The sequence below is a fragment of the Molothrus aeneus genome, chromosome 3, assembly GCF_037042795.1.
Source record: "Molothrus aeneus isolate 106 chromosome 3, BPBGC_Maene_1.0, whole genome shotgun sequence".
In the NCBI taxonomy this organism is placed as follows: domain Eukaryota; kingdom Metazoa; phylum Chordata; class Aves; order Passeriformes; family Icteridae; genus Molothrus; species Molothrus aeneus.
The window spans coordinates 67,345,967-67,367,864 of record NC_089648.1 but is presented as its reverse complement, the minus strand read 5'-3'; the positions used below and the strand labels follow the sequence as shown (position 1 = coordinate 67,367,864).

The following is a 21,898-nucleotide window of genomic DNA, read 5'->3' as shown; positions in this document are numbered from 1 at the left end:
CTAAATTTTTCTTAAATACTAAGATTTCAAAATAGCATGTAAGGCAAATGGGCTAAATGGGCAGTTGCCCATTTAAAGACATAGACTCACAGAATTGTTTGGGTTGGAAGGGACCTTAAAGATCATCTGATTCCAACCCCCTCCCATGGGCAGGGACACCTTCCACTAGACTGACTTGCTCAAAGCTCCTTCCAGCCTGGCCTTGAGCACTGCCAGGGATGGGACATCCTCACCTCTGGGCAACCTGTCCCAGTGTCTCACCACCCTCACAGTAAAGAATTTCTTCCTAATACCTAGTCTACACCTTTGCTCATTCAGTTTAAAGCCATTCCCCTTGTCCTGTCACTACATGCTCTTGAATAGTCTCTCCCCATTTTTCTGACAGGCTCCCTTCAGGTACTGGAAGGCTGCAATTGGGTCACTCAAAGCCTTCTCTTTTCCAGGCAGTAAATCCAAATTTTCTCAACCTTGCCTCATAGGAGAGATGATGCATCACTAATCACTTTGGTGTCCCTCCTCTGGACTTGCTCCAGCAGCTCCATGTCCTTCCTGTGCTGGGATCCCAGAGCTGATGCAGCCCTGCAGGTGGTGTCTCACCAGAGCAGGGCAGAGGGGCAGAATCCCCTCCCTCCCCTGCTGGCCAATCTGCTTTGGATGCAGCCCAGGACACTTTTGGCTTTCTGGGCTGTGAGTGCACATTGCCAGCTCATGTCCAGCCTCTCGCCCCCCAGCAGCCCAGAGACCTTTTGGGACTCTCCATGTCCCAGCCTGGTTTGATACGACACAGGTCCAGCACCTCATTATGTTAAACCTCATAAGATTCTGACCGACTCATTTCTCAAGCTTCTCCAGGTCCCCCTGAATTGCATCCCATCCTTCAGGTGTGTCAACTGCACCACTCTGGTTTGTGTCACCTGCAGTTTTGCAGAGGGTGCACTCAATCCCTTCATCCATGTCATTAAAGAAGATATTAAATAACACTGGTCCCAATATGGACATCCAATATTGCCCTCTGCATTAGAAAGGTGTTAAGTTCTGGCTTGAGTTTGCAAGGTAGCCAGAGAAATATAATTTTAACTCTTATTTCCTCTAGAAATGGACTTCTAGCTCCACAGTCTAATTTCCATCTTCAATTTCATTGTCTTACTTCATGGGCAAAAGTAAGTATTTGGTACTTGTTTAACACTATTAAAACTGCTGCACCAACAAAGCCTTAGAGAGACAAGATAAAACCAGCATGTGACTGAACAGAGTTGGAAGTTGCAGTTACAGGACTAAGTTTCAGCTTCCTCTTTGTGTGGACAGGAGTTACACAGATGTAACAGAACAAGACAAAATGTTCCAAATCCCCAAATCCATTGTTCTTGTTTAGAATTTGGAGCAATTTGATGCCTCTTCATTATCTGCTTCTTCCAGAAGAGGCACTGGCCTCTGTGCCTGCCAGAGATTATTTATTGAAACACACCATATGACAGCTCCATCAACACACCAGCCACTGTAGCTTTACAGTCATCTCCAGTCCCTAAGTTTGGACTTGTTTCTTTCAAAGAGGAACTTGCTAAGTACCTGTCAGCTTCACTAGATTCATCTTTAACAGCACTGACCTTAAAAGTTAGGAAGTATTCAGCCAAATACAAGGTCAGATTTCAAATGCAAGGTTAGAATCCAAGCTATAAAAAGGTAGATTAAACTAAAGGATTATTTCTTAGCTGCTGTAATATTTTGCAGCCAGAACCCCTAACAGCCCAGGCAGCAATAAGACATGTATTCCATGCTATTTCAGGATGAAACTTAAATCTAACCAGAGGGCCTAAGCCCTTGAGGGCTGTTGTCTAATGGTAACCCCATCTAAACTCTCTTTTTTGTTAAAGATGTTCCTCTCCTGTTTTTATTTCATGGTGCTGTTCTAAAGCCAAGATAGTTCTGTTGCATTCTCTTGGAGGAGAGGGAAGAATGTGTTTTTATTCAATTATTAAAGTATCCTCAATACTGTTACAGTATCCTGCAAGGCATCTGTCATCAGGTCTACTCATTGTATGATCACTTGATTAGGCTTGGAGTCTTGGGCTCTTTTTAGGCTGCATTTTTCCTAAAGCCACATTATCAGCTGCATTATAGGCAGGATGCTCTATCCAAACATCTCTCTCACAGCCCAAAATTTGCCAATTTTAAGGATTCTTGCAGACATGTATTTTTCAGATAGTGAAGAAGTTATTTTTTCATCTTATTTGATTCTCTAAAATTTATTGTTTCTAATTCTCAAATCTTAAAATCTTATTAAGAGTGAAAATCTGACATAAAACCAAAAGTGTTGATTAAATTGTTGATTTAAATAAAGGCCTGATTTATTTATTCCCCTAAAGTGTTGTGAAATATGAGGGGACTTAGAGGAAGAGGACAGAAAAATAAAAATTACTCATTCCCTTTACAGAAGGTATATTTTCCCTAGTGTGCTGTAGTGAAAGCTGGCATATATAACAAGAAGGTAAAGCTGCAAAGGCTTCAGGGGGTAATTGCTGAGGCTACAGTGCCTACAACTGAAGGATACTGAGCAGGAAGCTGATGGGGCTAGTAAAAGCAGTAAAGCAAACAGATAAACAGCCAGTGTTGTAATTGTCTGTGCTCTTGATTAATATTGGTTTTATTGTTAGTATTTCGTTGGTTCAGCTGTGCTTGCACTGGTTTTAGGCAGAGAATCAACTGTAAATTCACAGGTTTTAATGTTCTAGTTTTAAGCATGGTAAGAAGTTTACTTGTAGTCATACTCTGCTGTTAAGTGCCGTGACATGAAAAAGCTGAACAGTTTATATTTGTGCCTTTCAGTTCTTCAATTAGTGTGCTGCTCATAACAGAAAGATATATTTTCTGATTACCTGCTCTCTTAGCATTGTAATCTCCTAAATACTTCATTCCTGAAATATTTAAACTATGCAGACCACCCAGAAGGGCTCAGCAGAGAAGTTTCAAACCAGTAAATTTCTCTTCAACTGCTCATGTTACTATGTCAAGCAGTTGGTAAGAAATGAATCAACTACTTGAAAAAGCTATCCAGTTTGATTTTTCACAAAGAGAATAGTCCAGAGACACACAGAAATCATATTTAAACCAGCTTTAATAAAACTCTCTTAATTCATGTTTAAAGAATTGTAATCCTAGCTATTCTTACTGAATTTGGGTAACTGCCATCTCACTGAGCCACTGCTCAAGTTCTTGTAATAGTCAAGGTGAATTAATAGACAAAAAAATACATGGTTACAGAAACAGATGTTCAGTCCATGCTGAATATCTCAAAAGATTCAGTTTTTTTCAGTTTCTGTGATGGCAACTCAAGAAATTTTTATAATCTCTGTATTCCATGTGTAATACACATTTTAGATACAAAGTAAATACACACTGGTATATATTTATATATATAATTATGGAAAACTATAAATCACACCTAAAAAACAAGCAATTCTGGACTACCATTTTTGTAGCAGTAACTCAAGTTTTATTATTTTGGAATCCTTTATTTTCAAGATTGTTTTAAACTCTGTAGGCACTTTGAATTTTTTGATTGCTCTACCTGCAAATCTAACCAAATTGTACTCTAGCAGTGGAGCATGAGCTCTGAGACAGTGTGCTGGGAAATTCCTGTTGTTCCAGGAGCCATACATCCCATACAATTTCTTCATGGACCTCCAGCCATCTGCAGAAAGATACATTTTAATGCATTCTGGGGTGAAATGGGAAGATTTTAAGTCAGGCCTTTTTGTAGATGCTGGATTATTCCTTCTGCTGCCTCAGGGACCCTGTTGGAATCAGTGGAATGGTTATGTTTGTATTGTATGCTGGGAAGAATAGAAATGTCACATGTATCTCCCCCTTAAAAGGATGTTCTGTTCCATACCAAAAAAAAAAAAATCCATGCAGGATTTTACTGTAGTGATAAGCAGCCTGATTCAGATTACATTGGATTTAACACATTTAGGTCTAATGTGATCTGAAACCACACAGGAAGACAGACAACTGTCTCTTTAAATGCTTTAAGGACCAAGTGGGAAGGAGACATGGCCTATGGGTCTTCTTCTTGAGACCTGGGCTGCCAGTGAGTCATGAGGACTGCATGCAGCAATGGAAGTGTTTACTCTTTTCACAGTCCTGTAAACCAGTTATACAGTGTGGAAATAATGGTATTTACTACATTTCACAGAGGCACCAATGGCAACTTGAATGTTAGAAAAGGTGGTAACATGGAGAGGCTGAGTGCAATGATCCTTCGTTGGTAGTTGCCCTAAATCCACAGTATTATGATTATGAGCATTCTTTTCATGAGGCAATCTTAAGGCTACATAAGAATATATATCTTTTTATATTCTAAATCAGGTTGAGAGATCTGAACTACTCACCCTCTTCTGAGTGAGTTAAAAAAAAAGAAAGATACAGTTTGGGAATTTGGGAATTCCAGAGAAGCAGCAAAGCCAAGTAAATGAATCATTTACTGCTGATCACTTTGTGTATCTGCTAATATGGGGGAAAGAGCTGATTGGAATAGCATAGAAGAAGGAAAGAGAGAAAATTATTTGTTGCTTCTAGTCACAAATTTGGGGCTGTTGCCTGTTAATTCTGAGCCGATTAGAGAAACTGAAGGAAAAGAGAGATGTTGGCAGTGACCACTGCTCCTGTCAGCAATGCCAGATCTGGCCATTCTGTAGCTCTTGCCAAGCACACAATCCCTTGCCCAGACTGCTCTAAAGCTGGTCTTTCCAGCAGTATCTTTCCATCTGGATTGCTCCCAAAATGAAGATGACAGAAGGGTATTTGTAATGCTTTGCCTTGCCTTTTCTGGTTTCCAGAGTGCTACTGGCTGGATAAACCTAAAGGAACTGAAATGGTGCCAGTTACACATCATTATGTGTTTTAACACCCTGAATACAAGGAAGAGTGAGTCTAAAGTGTTACTCTAGCTTCTACAAGAGAAAAAACTCTCCTGCTTCCAAGGGACTGGGCATGCTTTCATGCACAGTGGAAGTGTACAATATTATATAACTATGACTTACAGACAGAAGGTTTTGGGGTTTACTATAATACCTTCTAAAAAGTTATCCTCTTCAAAAATAAAGTATTTTGTATCTTAAAATTGGTATCTGGTGTTTTTTTCATAAGTACATATGTATCTAAATGGCATCATAAACTTGTCTTCTTTGCAGGGGAATTCTGAGCCAATGATAGATATTAATGATTGACCTTATGGCTAAGATGTTCACGTCTGCCATTTGGGTGTCTTGTTCAATCCTTTAAGGAGGATAAAGCAAAAATATTGGATTAAAATACAGATATGACAGTACAAACTTATGGGCATCTTCTCTCATCTCCTATAATTTTGATGCTTAATTACAGTATGAGGACCCTGGCAGATTAGGCACTACTTAATAGCAATCTTTTAAAAAAAACTCATGTAGCACATGTTCAGATGAATGTACTTCAGCATCAGTCACCACTCAATAACCTTTTATTTGGTATAAGCTACTCAGAATGCAAAAACTGCAAAAAAATTATAAAGTTAGTTACAAAAGAAGGTGTTAGAAGGTGATGCACTGGGGACCTAGTACAAATACAACACATGCTTGTAAGAGCAAAAGTAGGAACAGAAAGTCCTAAATTAATTATGTGTAGAGGGTATTTATGTGTTGCTACCCCGACTGTAAAATATGATCCTTAGTGTAAACAACTTGCCTTCAAAATCTCCAAGAGAGCAAATAAAGAGAGCTAAAAAAGTCAATGCATCAGAATTCAATATTTTCCATTTTCATTACAGCCTTGTATAAAGTGCCTCAAGTCTATCTGCCATTTGGAAATACCTATGAGAAAATATAAATTATTCTCCTGTAAGAGCAGATCTCTACGGAAAAAAAAAAGATCACTTCAGTAGTAAGTGCTGCTGAGGCATTTTCAGACTGCTAATAACTTCCTCCAGAGCTGCCTGGGTCCAATTTGGAATTTGAGCTGACAATTTTATCTCCCTCTTCATTGGTTGCCAGGAAGAAAACATCTATGCTTCACTGCAAATGTAAGTAATAAAGGATAGCAAGGTCTTCAAGCCTTAAAGGTCTTTGGTTTTTTATAAAAAATTTTTTCCCTGCTTTTCTAGGTAAAAAAATCCCCAACAAATTTAAATTATTATTTTTAAAAAATAATCTGTCCTGATATATGTTAGAAGTCAAAAGTGTACATTCATACATACTGAAAATATCACGAGCTTACTGCAAGATGAGACAATTGTCAACAGTGAGTTTATTTTCTTACATAAAAGTGAAAATTCCATTTACAGCAGCTATAAAAGTATAGATAAACTCTTTCACACTTCATCTCCTGACCTGCATTTCTGACTAGCTTACAGAGACTGCCATTTCTTTGCTCTATTCGTGCTTTGAGCCAGCTGGACATAAGACCAGCTTCTTTCCAGAAATCATGTTGCCACATTAGCACAGTTCTGAGCCCAAGCTAATGTATTCTGTTTCACAGCCAGCCCTATTAACTCAGGTTCAGCAACACACAAATCACAGCTACACAGCTGCTACACTGGCTGGCTCAGGGCACAGGCAGAGTGAACCTGCCACTGTCTGCACCCATCCATGTGGATGTACCCTCAGATGACCTCAGGCACTGTGTGCTGTAACAAAAGCTAGTTTTAGGAACTGGTTCTCCAATTAATTGCATTTTAATTGCATAACTGGAAATGGAGTAATGAAATCTTACAGGATATGGTAATGTAAATTTTTGTCAACATCACCACAACAGTGTGGTGCTTAAGCTGGTCTATGAACTAACTTAAAAAAACCAAACAGATTCATACAAATATAAAACATTTTAAGAGATCCAACTATCATGGGAAGGATTATCATGTTGCATTTCTGTCCTTTTTTCCAAACACATTATCAAAAAGTAAGGTGAGTCAGGAAGGAAGGACTACTGAAAAAATGTGGTAACTGTGGCAGTGTCCTTCTTTCCACTTTTTGCTTGGTGTTTCTGAATGGTATTCTTTAGTCAGTGTAAGTGGTAAGTGTGCTTTGGTATAGATTCAGGTCCTTCTTCACCACTCATAACTCTTCCTTCCTATTGAAAATAGAGGCAAGACATGCGGTGAGTGGCTCAGTGCGTCAGCTTTGCACACAACTCCTCAAAATTACTTTTCCAGAAGCTTTAAAGTCTTCAAAGTCACTCACAATACTTTTCAATCCTTCTACAGAGAATTCCTAAAGAGCCCAATAACAGCCTTTTCCAAGTACTGATCCATTTGTGAGTAAAAGTAATGATTGTAGGCATACCAAATGTCATTATATGTTAAGTGACAATGGGGATTTCACAGGGATTTCCACCTCTTGGGTTTTTATCTGCTTTTATCTACTCTGTTATATTCCTGTGCCTCTCTGTACAAGAGACAGTGGAGTTAAATATCTGGAATTGGAAATAAAGCTGCTAAACACAATTTATTGCTCATAAAAGCACCTTTTGGTGCTAGCTTGCTTGCTACACTGTCTGCAGCAATGGCCACCAAGTGAAGAACACAAGTACATATGGTGTGCTCCCAGCTGTCAGCTCAGTTATGTCCTTGGCCTGGTAGGACTTGCCCATGTTATTATTCCCAGTGGACCCCTCCTTCAAGTACTTGTCTAATCTCTCATTGAGTTCATATAAATTATTGCCTTTATAAATTTTGGAAATGAATGTAACATGTTTGCCAGGTTTTTGGCTTGTTGTTCTGATCCAAATTTGAGAGCCTACAACAGCCATACAGTGAGACTGATCAAAGATCCACCTAGCCAGTGCCCTTGTCACCTAAATCAGCCCATGGTGAATGCCTGGAAAAAGCAGCAGAACAGGCAGGACTAGCATGCAAACCTATTTCTTCATTCCTCAGCAATCTTTATCTCAGGAGTTCCTGAGCCAGAGAATGGTTACATTTCACCTGCCCTTTTACTATCCAGTCATGTGTTACATTTCACAGTAGGCTTTCATTTTTAGAACCCCAGAAATACATTACCATCATCTAACTTCCATGCCTCACTTTCCATCTTTGATTCTAAAGGGGTTTTTCTCAACAAATAATTTAGAAATATATTTCATATTTCAAATTTACATGAAAATACACTAATAGTCACCCTTCATTTTGGAAATGGACCATTTTCTCCTAACTTGTATCAGCAACTTGTTCCTTGGCAGTTTAGTTTCTTTTAAGAGCCACAGTTCATTGTAATCTCTTATGCAAACAGATATTTTTTTTATGCAAGTGTATGAACTGCAAGTACAACAAGATCACTATTTCAGAATGGCTCTTCTATTAAAACAGTTTGAAGCAGACCATGCACAATGGTGAACAAAATTCAAGTCCAGGACAAGAAGCCTAAATTTTTTATGGCACCAAAGATTTTAGTTTTATGACTCTGATCAATATGACATTCACCTACAGCACTCAGGAGTACACAGACAATCTTCTCTCTTTTGTTTTCTTTTACAGTGCCTGATTTTCCATATCAGGAAATGTTTGCCACCATCTAGATACTACAGTCCTAGCAAGATATATTTCTTATTTAGAATTCATTTTAACTCTGATTTGTCTCAACATCCTTTGGTAGTGCAAAGGGCTATTTTCACTTTCTCTACATAATTTATACCTGGTGTTTATTCTCCTTCCCTCAAGTGTCTCATATGCACAGTATCACACTATCCCCATTTAAACTAGATTTTCTTAGTCTCTTTCTCTGGATTTGGGGGTTTTGATGTTTGTGGAGCAATACATTTTTAGTAATAAAGGAGATACACACAGACAGATAACTGAGCCAATGCATCCTTCTGTTGGTTGTACAACTGGACTTATTTATGATATCAGGCTACTCCACTCTATCCTGCCTCACTTTTGGCACTTCTGCCCTTCTTCTCTGGTGACACAGAATGCATTTAAGATTTCACCCATACAATAGGAACTAACACTGAAAAAGCAACATTCTTACACCTTTTAGTAATATCACAGTAAGAAAAAAACAATACATATAGTGTTGACCCTCAGGCTTCAGCAATATGATTCTTACTTTTCATACTGTGTCAGAAACATTTTCTGCAGGTCAGTGGGCATAACTACACAAGCACTAAACTAACAGGAATTCCAAATTGCTGCCAAGTTACACTTCAATAAAAGCCTACTGAATCAAGACTCTGATGCTTCTGATGCAGATTGATTAATAACTGATTTTTATTTCCTGCACTGCAAACCACTCTGGCAGTTCTTGAGGTGTGTAAAAATTGTTTTTAACAGCACTTCACTAACAAGCAAAGGGTGTTCATGTAGATGGAAACCAAAACAAAATTCAATAAAAATATTTCACTTCAATAAAAAGTAAGCCACAGGAACATTGATCAAAATCAGTGAATAAATATGAAATAGAAATAACTTTATGGTTTTACATAATTATGCACAAAAAAAATCCAAAGGTTATTTATATCAGTTTGTTTAAAATACACTTTAAACAAATACTCTCCTATGAGGAAAAGCTGAGAGATTTGGGGCTGTTCAGCCTGGAAAAGAGAAAGTTCCAGAGGTACCTTTGAGCAGTACATAAAGGGGGCTGCAAGAGAGCTAAAGAGAGACTTTTTACAAGAGCATGAAGTGATAAGACCAGGGGGAATGGCATTAAACTGAGAGAGGGCAAGTTTAGATTAGATATTAGGAAGGAATTCTTTCTTGTGAGGGTGGTTAGGCACTGGAACAGGTTGTCCAGAGAAGTTGTGGATGCACAGTCCCTGGGAGTGTTCAAGGCCAGGTTGGAAGGGGCTCTGAGCAAGTCAGTCTAGTTCAAGGTGTCCCTGCCCATGGCAGGGGTGTTAGAACCAGGTAATTTTTAAGGTCCCTTCCAACCCAAGCCATTCTCTGATTCTATGAAATATGGACAGGACAGCTGGGATTATATATGAGCTTAGCCCTGAATAATAATTATTCCTGGTGAATTTTGAAGTCAAGGGCTGTCAGCCGCTTTCAACCCAACAGGAGTAAGAATTTTTATCCTGGTATCTCAAATAACTGATGCCAGATTATCTGAGGTCCTGTAAAAGATCCCAAACTCTGACATTTCATAAATTAGCAAGTCAGCTCTATAGATAGACATCCCCTTCTGATCCAGCTGGATAACAAGTAATTTAATTTACTCTCTATCTGTTACCACCTGCTTCAGAAGATTGTCACCTGCCAAGTTTACTGAGAGGGATCCCTGTTTCAGAACTCTGTGAAGGACACCACAGCAGTTCTCAGCTTTGCCACACCACTCTCCTCCTGACCTGTCACTCACAGACATGAAGATGCATCCCTTCCACATGTGGATACAGCACCAAGTTTCTTCAGGGTGTTCCCAAGGAAGGAGCATTTGAAGCTCTGAGCTGGCTGTGTGCAGGAGGCAGCATTCATCACTTTTAACAGCCAAGCTCTTTTTCCCTAATAAACAAAACAAAATGTGTCTCTTCAAGGACTTTTGCCAGAGCCCCATAGAATAAGGCCCTGGAGGGAAGAGGGAGCCCAGGAAACATGTGTGGGAAGTCAGGCAAAAATGCCAGGAGACTTCTGTGGTTGAACAGGGAGCACCTCCAAACTCAAATATAAAAAGGAATCATAGAGAAGGTGGCACCAAGGACAGGTAACCTGTGAGGAACACAGACACATTGTTCAGGTACGCCGGGATGAGGTCCCAAAAGTTAAAGCCCAGCTGGATGTCAAAGACAACAAGAAGGGCTTCTGTAGGGGACAAACAAAAGACTGGGAAAACTGTGAGCCTACTGCTCCCCCTCCCCTTCCCACTATAAAATCTCACTCCATTATTTTAGACTAGACACAGTAAATAGAAGCAGCTCTGTATCCCTTACTGTACCTACCCTTCTTTTCTTTGTCTAATATAATTCCTATGATGTCCTTACATGTTTAAGGAGTTCTGGAAAAGACAAAGGCACATGTGCAAAGGAAACAAACAGGTGGGTGGGAGAGTTTTGGGGGTTTTTTTGTTTGTTTGGTTGGTTGGTTGGTTGGTTTTTTGTCAAAACCTGTGAGCTGGTTTGGCTCGCAAATTCCTAATTGAAGAAGCTCAGCAATGTAGCTGCAGAGAAATGGAAATCATCTTCTGTAATACTATCAGCAAATTACCTTTGTCCTGGGGATGATTTACCTTTTGCAACCCCAGCTACAGCCAGAAACACACACTAGTCTCTTACAAGCTTTCTCCTGCATCTCTCTGCACCTTACAATGCTGTATTATGGCATTTAGATGTTTCACATGGTAGCATTTTACTGAGAGTCTCTTCAGACATCCACAGGCAATCACCTTTTGTCACATCATTGCTTTTAGCTCCATTTCCAACTGAAAATAAGCCTAGGAACTACAATGCCCTTCTCCCAAGGCTGTCAATTCAGCAAATAGCTCAGATACAAAGATTAAATATAAGTTGTGTGTGTATATTTGCTCACATATGATCTATTATAATTTTTGAATGCTAAATCCTATGTTTTTTCACCACATAATACAAAAGGCTTTCAACCAGAGACACTCACAATCTAAACAGACAGAAAAGAACACAAGAGCTTAAACAAAGACTCTTATCTTACTCTGTGCTTTTATAAAACATTTAACCTTTTACTTAGATAGACTAGTGCCAGGGCCTCACAAAGAAAGTAATGTGTTCAGGAGGGAATGGAGAAAGGGCACCTCCCTTCTGCAAAAGGATTGAGGAGGAATTTCAAACATGAAGATAAAAATCAAAATAAAATGGAAAAATGAGACAAAGTAGGAAGCCAGAATTTCTTCATTATGTGTTTCCGTGAACTTTCTGTGATTTCCTGTAATGTACCTTAACTGCAACAATGTTTATTTGCTAAATAGATTGCCCAAGCCTCTAATCTATGAACTTCCACAAGTAAATTTTACAAACTACATAAAATATATATTAATGCGCTTAAATTGGAGATGACCCACGAAAACCAGTGCGTCCAGATTACGTAGGTAGATCTCAAACGCGAGCATTTATTTTAAATTGACCATTTAGTTCTCCCTGACTCAGAATTATGTAAGAGCCACCAAGGAACTGGCCTCTGGCAGCACGCACGCATGAATCTGTTCAAGCACTGACAGGACTGTTAGCTAAGGCCTCAGAAACCCAGAATCAGGGTCCTCAAGGCGTGTATTTCCATATTTATCTCATCAAGCAGCTCAATCTCACTGGCAGATTCCGAGGACAGTCTCTTTTAAGAGATAAGTTGTCAAAATACTCCTGCCAGGATAGGAAAGACCAAGGTAAACTACTAATGCCCATGGCAAATTTAGCCTGACAAGGCAGTAATCTCTTCTAAAATACCTTGGGCAGTAATGCACCAAAAATTTCCCATCATCCAACTGCATGGCCTGAATCCTCATAACTGGGAGACTGAGATGAACCCGGATTCTACACGCCACTTGGGCTGATTTAAAAGCAAATAAATGTACTTGTTCCTTCACAGCAGTTCATACCAGTCTATGATTTACACAGGCTGATCTGGCACACATTTACATTCCTGTGAGGGCTTTCTGTAGTTTTTAGCCATATCACTTCACCTCCCTCCAGCTATAAAAAGAGAATGATGGTATTAATGTAACATTACAGAGGCTCTGTCAGTTATGACAATTAATTAAAAAAAAAAAAAGAATAGAGAGTTGCTTCTGCTTTATTGAGGTAGAGCTTTTTTTTAAAAACAACAAAAAATTTATTTAAAGTGAGGAAGACCTGGTGCAAAAACTAAAGCTAAATACAGACAATGATACAAAATATTATTTTAAAATATCTGATAATTAACACTTGTAGAAAACCAAACATCTGTTCCACAGCTTTTATTCCCTGCAGTCAAAATTGAAGCCTTTGCAATTTGCCTGCTGAAAAGGTAACATGACCCAGCATCTTTTTCTGTATTTAGACCAAATCCAGATTTATGGGCTGTTTTGGCCACAGCAGTATGCAATATTCCAAAACAAGCTCTAAGAAAAAGTAATTGGAAATGTGAAGCTTAACAGAAAATGAGACAAAGCTTAAAGCCAAAGAAAAACCCTGTTAAACTTATTTGACATTATCAAATAATAATGTCCTGTAATTTTTCTAGGAAAAGGAGAAATGCATTAGATCATACCTATATGGACATAGGGAAACACTTAATATGGTGCAATGGTGACATTTATGTTTATCTTATGGAAGTTAAGGAGACGCTGGAAGAAAATGCCAGCAATTTCCTTTGCAAACAGTTTTAAATTAACATTTTAATTAATGACTTCAACATAATGAGTAGAAAGATACCTTTGATACAACATAAGAAATATAGCATATGGGAAGAAAATGGGGAAATTACAAAACCAGTGTAAAACTTATAATTATGGAGTGCAGCATTGTAGCAAAATGTGGACTATGCAACATTTTCTCAAGGAAGGATGTTCTTTAATATATATTGTATACTTTCAAGCTTTATCAACAAGATGGGAGATTTAGTCTGTGAAACAGAGAGCAGCCCACAAGCTCTAAGTGATGTGCAGGAGTTAGAAAGACAAATTACTGGTTGGTAGAATTGTCTTGCTAAGCTTTAGGGCCTGGCAGGTTTCAGTGATCTCACACCCAGAGGGAGGTTAACAAAGTTGGGGAGAAGGATGTACCACTGACAGCAGACACAAAGAATGCAGAATTTATGGGCCACAAGGACATTGGGCAGAACCCCCAAGATAAGGAAGAAACAAATAAACCTTACCCAGCAACTGTGCTGAACCAGCTGTGACTGGGTAAAAGGGAATTCTGCAGGGGGAGATCCCAACCACCACTCACAGATCATTGACCCAAAAACCCATCAGCCCAAGAGAAGAGAAACATCATGGGACTGATTAGCATGAGAAGAGAGAGAATCATTAACCAATAGAAGATAGAACACTAATTAATATATGAGAACTATGAAACTTGTAGCCAATGAACACTAATTATTGTTTGCTGACATGCATAAATAGTAAAAAACTGTGATAGTTGTTGGGCTTGATTTGTGGAATTCCACTGGGCACCAGGCTCGCAGAACTCTGAAATAAAATAATCAATGTCTCTCTCACGTGTGTAATTATTGGCTTATATTGTAATTATTGCACACTGGGAAACAAATCCGATTTTTGTGGACAACAACATCCTGCACTTATAAATTAAGATGTTATCTCAGAAACCCTGGTCAGAAGGATGTATTTGATGGGGTGTATTTGAACCTGCCAAGATAACTAGAAAGCATCATGCAAAGGACACGAATGACAAAAACTAACTGCATATTTTATTGTTTAATAAAAGCTTTCTAAACTAAAGGTCTGCTCCAGAAGCAGGACATTGTTTGTGTTAATAAGACGTGTCTGGTAAATTTTTTTTTTAATAAAAGCGTGAGGGAAGGATAATACTTTAGGGACTCCCACTTTCCTGTACCACATCTGCGATTCAAGAAAAATTCGCAGGGCGCTCGGGAGTGCCATAAAGCAGCTCGTATTCTCGTTTTTCAGCGCAGAGGCGACGCCACGCTCGCTCGGGGCGCGGCGCGGCCCTGGGAGAAGGGCGGACGCAAGCGCCGAGCGGTCCTGAGGAAGGCGCCGCGCTGAGGGAGGAGCAGCCCTGAGGGAGGAGCGGCCCCAAGGGCGGCGCGGGGCTGAGGGAGGTGCGGCGCCGAGGGCGGAGCGGCGCCGAGGGCGGAGCGGCGCCGAGGGCGGAGCGGCCCCGCCCCAGCCGCGGGCCCGCTCCGCTCTAAGATGGCGGCGCGGGCCCCACGTGGTGCGCGCTGAGGCGGGCGCGGGTCGGGCGCTGGCGACATGGCGGCGGCGGCGGCGGCGGCGGCGGCGGCGGCGGCGGCGGCGGCGGCGGCGGCGGCGGCGGCGGCGGCGGCGGCAGCAGCAGGCAGCGAGGGCGGGAGGAGCGACGGAGCTGAGGAGGACGAGGTGGAGGTTGGTGGATGCCGACAGCGGGCCGCTCTCCAGCCCTGGGGGAAGGGTCCGGCCCCTCGCGGGGCGTGGCCCGGCCCCGCTCCGCCCGGCCCGGAGGGGCAGGCAGGGAGAGGGGCCGGTCGCGGACCGAGCGCGTTTCCCTGGGGCCGGCGGGTTTCTCAGTCCCCACAGCGGTGCCGTGCCCAGAGCTGTGGGGTTCTGGCTGTTCGTCCTCGGGCTTCCCCGAAAACGCCGTGGTCAGAGAGCGCATTTGCAGTTTCTGTTGCTTCCTGTCGCCATAAAATCGCAGAATTAGAGAAGGGTTTGGGTTGCAAGGGCCTTTAAAAATTATCTGGTTCCAAACCCCTGCCATGGGCAGCGACTCCTTCCACTAGACCAGGTTGCTTAAAGCCTCATCCAGCCTGGCCTTGGACACTTCCAAGAATGGGGCATCCACAAATTCTCTGGGCAATCTGTTAAAAAAAAATTATTTAATGAAAATTTCAGTATCTAATCTAAACCCACTCTCGATTTAAATCTCTTACCCCTTGTCCTGTCACTACAGGCCCTTGTAAAAAGTCCCTCTCCAGCTCTCTTGTAGGCCCTCTTTAGGTACTGGAAGGTGCTGTAGGATCTCCCCAGAACCATACTGATGCTCGTTTTTCAAGGGTGAAAAAAGTGCTCCCCATTGCTCGCTAGGAAGAAAAGGCCAGGAAATTCGGGTGTGAAACAGGTGTCTTATGGAATAGGGGGTCACTAAATTTCCCTGGGTATTACAAGAGTTCTGTCTCTTGACAAAATGCAGCATAAACTCCACTTTGGGGTTTATCCTGAAAGGCTGTGTCTTTGTATGCTGTTCTTATTGGTAAAGATTGATTTCAGGGAGGCCTTTTTCCCCCCTGAGTTCTGTCATATCTGTTATAGCTGTACATGATCAACTTTTCTTGTAGGAGCAACTGGTCATGGTTGAGCTATCAGGAATTATTGATTCAGACTTCTTAGAAAAATGTGAAAACAAGTGCAAGATTTTGGTGAGTGATTACAGCACAATAGGAAAGGGGTAAGTTATTACGGATGTGAACAAGGGAGTGAGGCTGCTTCTAAATTTCTTGATGTAATAACATTAGATCATATCTTTGATAGAGAATTATGTGTGCTGTGCTTGGCTGCATGCTGTGGACTCTCAGAAACAGCATAAAGTCTTTGAATATATTATTGCATAAATATAAGGAAACTTTTTCAGAAGTATATATAAGCTTGGACCAGTATCTACTCTGGTTTCAAGTTGTAAGTTAATTTTTCTTTAAATTATGTGTTGCACATGTTAAAAAAACCGTAAATGTTAATCACACTTAGTCAAATAATACTGGAATACAGCAGACAGGTAAAGCAAAGCATTTAAGATTTGCAATGTATTTACAATCGGGCTTTTTGCAGATATGTCCTGGCAAGTTCAAGTCTTGTAAAGGATAACTGGGCATTAAGCATTTCATGAACAGTTTTGGATGTTGTTTCCTTCACTGTAAGGTTATTGTAGGAATCTGATTTCCCTGACCTGTTCCTTTTGAGTTTTTTAATCACTTTGTCTGTATAGGACCGATTTTATTTGCCCTTCAAAACTTATGTAGACTATGAGAGTTGTGTAGATAGTATTTGCAAATCAGCAGCACTTGTACTTTCTCAAAGTAGACCTTTATTATAGGCTGAAAAGATGGAAGAGAACATCTGAATGTGCTACTGATCACAATAGATGAGTGGTAAAGTCAATTCTCAATGTCTCAGAAGTAGAAATACAATCAAAATTCATGAAATATTCATCTTTGGATGGATATGCAGGTTTCCCTCCTTGATCTGATCTAATTCTCTTGAAATTTTTTACATGTATCATTCATACTGATGGCTGAATGGCTGCAGATGCTTCAGTACTGCTGATGGGATTCTTTAAAATGTTGTGCTTTGTGACTCCCTTGTAATGTTACTAGTAAAAGGTTAAAGTATCCATACTGTGTCCTACTTGTATCCATGTCTACTTGAGTTCACTCCACAGAGTGAGCATTCCATGAGACTTTTCCTAAGGGACAGCTGTTGTTAAAACTTTAATTAAAGTGTCTGCTCTGTGTTACTCTGTTTAGCAAGTTTTCTGTGACGCTGGTCCCATCAGGGGAATGATGTGTTATTAATTGTATTTATTTCTTGTAGAAGAAAAAACCCCACGAAAATATGTTCTATTTGGTAGTTTAGTGTTATTTGTGTAATTTATGCAGAAGAAAGAGAATCCCAGAGCTTAAATCTTGTTGATCCTTATACTTTTGGAACACGGAAGTATATGAGGAAAATTGCACAAATTCATATTAACCTGCGTGATAGTCTTTATTTTATGCAATTTACCATGTAATGCCTTGTCTTCAAAACCTTTAGCAAGTGCTTGTCTTCAAGTCCTGAATAATTCTGATGTTCACAAGGTATTATTCAAAGACATTTTCCTTTAATTAGTGTCTTCTGTTCAGACATTGATTTTTATCAAAATACAGTATGTAGATATATATTATATAAGAAAAATGGGATGCTGGCTTGTGTATTTGGAAAACCTGTGCTCTAGAGGAAGGGAATGAGCTGACAGAAGTGCTTCCTTACTCTTCTACTCCTTGTTTAAAAAAGTAAGATAGCAACAATTTCCAACTCCTTGACAATAGAGACACACAGTAATCACAGAAGCTTCTGTGACCCTGCAGTGGCACTTCTGGTGCTGATGTAATGCCTTGTGCTGGACTTCTTTACCCTGTCTGAAGAAGTTATTTTAAAGTTATTCCACTTTCTAGAACTTGTATCAATTGAAGCTTAGAAAATAACATCATCTTCATGCAAACACCTAAATTTTTGTTAATTTGAAATGGAGGTTACATTAATTTCCTAGAGGAAATAACAGCACTTTAACTTATATTGACTGTTGGCTGCCATTTGATCTGAGTTTGTTGTAATATACTAGAGCATTTTCTATACTGTTCTATACTAGGTTTTATTATGATTACTAAAAGAGTATTATCTGGGGTTTTTTTTGTATTTAATATACTTAAAGGAACATATATGATGGGGAATTGATATAATCTGGATTCTGCTATGTCTGTCTTTGCTGGTCTTACAGTGAGAAATAATACAGACCTGACATGATGCAATTTTATCCTTCTTTACATAGGGAATAGAGACAGAGAGGCCCATTTTACAAGTGGACAGATATGTATTTGCAGGAGAATATGAAGGTAGGAAAACTTATGTGAATACAATCTCTCCCTTTTCACTGACCCAAGGAACGTTCTTAACATCAGGTGCTTTTGCTGCAATTGGTCCTGTGAGATGCTGTAGTTGTGGGCAGTCACTGCTAAATTAACCATGCATCCATGGTACTTCCAGGGAAGGTATGTGTGGAAGCTGACTCTGGGGTGCACCAGCTGGTATTACTGCAGACAAAAATGTGGCATATAAAATGCCTTAAAGTGCTGTTGCCTCCTGTGTAAGCAGGACTGACACATTTTGCAATCTGTAGTTCTTTCATTTGCCCTATGGTGACAACACTGGTCTGGAAGAAGATGGTCTGGGATTCTCTCTTGTAGTGACTCCAGTGACTGTGATACTCCTGCCTGTATTGAGTTCCTTACCAGTGCTGTACCTCTCTGAGGGGCTGGAAGTTAGAACATTCCCACAACTGAGCCAGTGGGTGCATTATCTGCAGCTGAGGCAAATTAGTCTCTAAAAGTTTCTCACTTTGTTTTTCATAGATGCTTTGGGAACCTGTGTGGTTTTTGAAGAAAACACAGAGCAAGGTAATTGTTGTGATTTGATGTTCTGTTTTTTTCAGTAGCTGGGGAGGTTAAAAATATTTATCTAATTTCATTTGCTAGTGGAATTCACTATAATGACTGGGGTTTGGGTATTGTTTTTTCTCCTCTCTTCTTAGTAGACGCAGAAGGCAACCAAAAAGTACAGCTGAAATACAAGTGCCACACAGTGAAGAAGTTGAACATGACACGGACCCTTCTGACAGAAAAGAAGGAAGGAGAGGAGAATGTTGGTGAGTGATTCTGCTCTTATGCATGTGGACATGGGTGGATTATGCTTAATCCACAGGGAGAGTCAGCCTTTATTAAGTGTTTGATTCAAGAGCATGCAGGAAGTTAAAGGAATTTGCTTCTTTAGGCACCATATGTGTATATTTAAATTAAAAAATTAAATACATTTCTGACCAGTGCTGCCTCCAGAAATGGCTTCTAGGAGATGACTACAAAGAAGTATAAAAGCAGGAAAGCATATGCTGATGCTCCCTGGTACATTCTTCTGTCATCTAGAAGTTTCAAAATCAGAGGTGCTGTTTAGTAGTTCTTTCTTGAATTTTTTTTTCCCTACTTCCATAATTTTTTCTAAGGACATTCTGAATCTCTGTAATTGTTGAAAAGAACTGAATTGTACTTAATGAATTTACAGTTAAATGGAAATTAATCTAAATTACTTGCAAAGATGTACTTAAAGAGCATGTATATCGATTTTCATTCTGTAGGCAGAACTCACGGTTCATATGTTTGCTTTATTTTTTTTTTGTACAGAAGTCAGAACTTCTACATAGTCAAATACTGAGTGTACTACTATATATAGCAGTATTCATTAGAACTGTTCTACTGCTTTTAGCTGCTTTTTTTCACTCAAGTTAGTGTTACTGCTTCTTATTTTAAGAATATATAGCCATTTTACCTTGAATATGAGCAGTCAGCTGGGCACTGGCCATAGGAGGTACAAAATGAAATGTCAATTAGAATCTAACCAAACATCAGCATTCCTATCAACACCATGTACCACTTCTCTCTGTAGAATTAATTATGTAATGTTAAACTGAAAGCATTGTTTTGCTAGTCTAAGTAATATTAAATTGAGACTAGACAGTATTTTGCTTAATACAAAGGCAGTTCTGGAGCAGCAGTACTGCTGATAAGTACTGAAAACCACTTTGTTTCTGTACCGTGACAGGAATTTAACTTGTGCATGCAAAGTAACTACAACATCTTGAGAACTGACAACATGTACTGAGTAAAAATCAAAATGGGAGTGGAATCCCATTTCTATTTGGGGTTGGTTTCAACCTGTTGTTCCAACTTATTGTTACACTTGAGTTAAAGAGAGTGCAAGAACTTTTGTCCTCTCTCTGTTGTCATTACCTATTGCCTGAAGATCTAATATTTAGGTGAACAAATATTCTATTCTCTTCATCGCATTTGTGAAGTATTTTCTTTGCATTTTGATTAATGTTTTAAGTTATTTTAAGAGCCTGAGAGTGGCATCAGACACCCAAATACAACAGGAACTGCCATACTGGATCAGAGGAAAAATCTTTTTAGTCCTGCATTGTATTTTCTGACTATGAAAAGTAGTAAAAGGGTATGTGAAAAGTAATAGGAGAGGAATATGCACATCTTTCTATTCTAAGTGGTTCTTTTACTTTGATCTTGGTCTGGCTCAGCCTTAATAACAGTGAACTTAAGTTAAAAACTGTTGTTAACTCCTTTTGTCACTAATAGAATTTTCCTTCTTTACATCAGGTGGAGTAGAGTGGTTGCAGATCAAGGACAGAGATTTTTCCTACAGCAGGCTTAATATGATTTGCAGTTTTATGCCTGAAAAGGATGATTCTGAGGAGTCAGCTCAGGCCCAAGATAAATTGACTGAAGAGTCAGAGGGAGAGGTGAGTGGCAAAGGCAATTCTAACATGAACTGTGACCTTGAAAAGCAGCCCAACTTGGAAATGGATGCCCCTGTTCCTTTGCCTGACAGCTCTGCTTCTGGGGCAGAGGAATCTCCTTCTGGAAATGCTGCCTTAGAGGATGTACCTCCATGACACTAACTCTGATCTTTCAGGATTTCTTCACAGAATTAATGGGCCAACTTTTATAGGCCATGACATGGTTTCCACATTCTCTGAAAAATGGAGAGTGGAAAAACAGACATTATGTTCTTGTGCATTGCTTTTGTGTTTGAGTTATAGTGGGAAGGGCTTAATTGTTTTTTAAAATTACTGACTGGAAATGTGTGTATCCCTACCTCAAAACTGGAAAAGTGGAAATGGTTACATAATTAAAAGAAGCTCCTTGCTTAAAAAAGGTTGATGTATTGTACAGTCTGAGACATTTTGTAAAAAGAAAGAAACACCATTGTTTAAAATAAAGACCTGAATTTTTCAACTATGGCTTCACCTTGTGTGTCGTGTCAGCCACATACTGTCTGCTCTTGTACTGCAGTTATTGAAAGAAAACAAATAAGTGTGGCTTTTATTGAATGCTCCTCAAACTGCTTAGTTTAGATTCTCTCTAGTGTCCTTTTTCTCCTTGATGGAGTTTAGAAATCTTTCATGTGGGTTGGGACTTTAGGGGGTCTCTCATCTAGTTTCCTATGTAAAATAGGGTCAACACTGAAATTCAGGGCAAGTTGGTCAGGGCTTTGTCCACTCAAGCCTTGAAAACCTCTGCAAACTTGTTCAGCAAATGAAATCCAGGTCTTAGGCATCTGTCATGCTGCTTCCCCCATTTTCTGTATAATATAATGTGTGTTATACAAAAGGAAGTGTGGTTACTCCATTTTTCTTTTTCCTCACAGTAACTTCTTGTCTCTAATCTTCCTCTCTGGCATTTTCCTGAAGGGTTTTATGCTTAAGATCCTGTACCTATGCATCAGTGGTTCCCAGACTAGTCCATGTGATTGTATTCTGCTGCCTAGCTAGTCTGTGGGTTGATACTGCTACATCATTTATTCTGCCACACACTGTTTTGAGTGCATGGTGCACTCAGGATAATGTTTTCAAAAGCACAACAAATTTAAAACAGAAAACATTTTCTCCCTGGGCCTTCTTCTTTCCTACCTTTCTCTGCCTCCCTCAAAACAATGTAACTGCAACAGTG

At 39.7% G+C, this 21,898-nt stretch overlaps 1 protein-coding gene across 1 annotated transcript; it reads left to right on the top strand.

Annotated features, from left to right (window-relative positions):
- The first annotated feature begins 14,852 nt into the window (after positions 1-14,852).
- Positions 14,853-21,184, top strand: GTF3C6 (general transcription factor IIIC subunit 6). Its single transcript, XM_066546129.1, has 6 exons — positions 14,853-14,984; positions 15,914-15,994; positions 18,157-18,220; positions 18,737-18,781; positions 18,916-19,029; positions 20,546-21,184. Exons 1-6 carry the CDS (start codon positions 14,853-14,855, stop codon positions 20,839-20,841), a joined length of 732 nt encoding a protein of 243 aa, XP_066402226.1. The 3' UTR covers positions 20,842-21,184.
- Positions 21,185-21,898: the final 714 nt, after the last annotated feature.

Excerpts from the sequence above, each read along its gene's own strand:
- GTF3C6 (XM_066546129.1), top strand. The coding sequence starts at position 14,853 with ATGGCGGCGGCGGCGGCGGCGGCGGCGGCGGCGGCGGCGGCGGCGGCG. Across the intron at positions 15,995-18,156 it reads AAAACAAGTGCAAGATTTTG|GGAATAGAGACAGAGAGGCC; the intron begins GTGAGTGATTAC and ends TTCTTTACATAG. Across the intron at positions 19,030-20,545 it reads GGAAGGAGAGGAGAATGTTG|GTGGAGTAGAGTGGTTGCAG; the intron begins GTGAGTGATTCT and ends TCTTTACATCAG.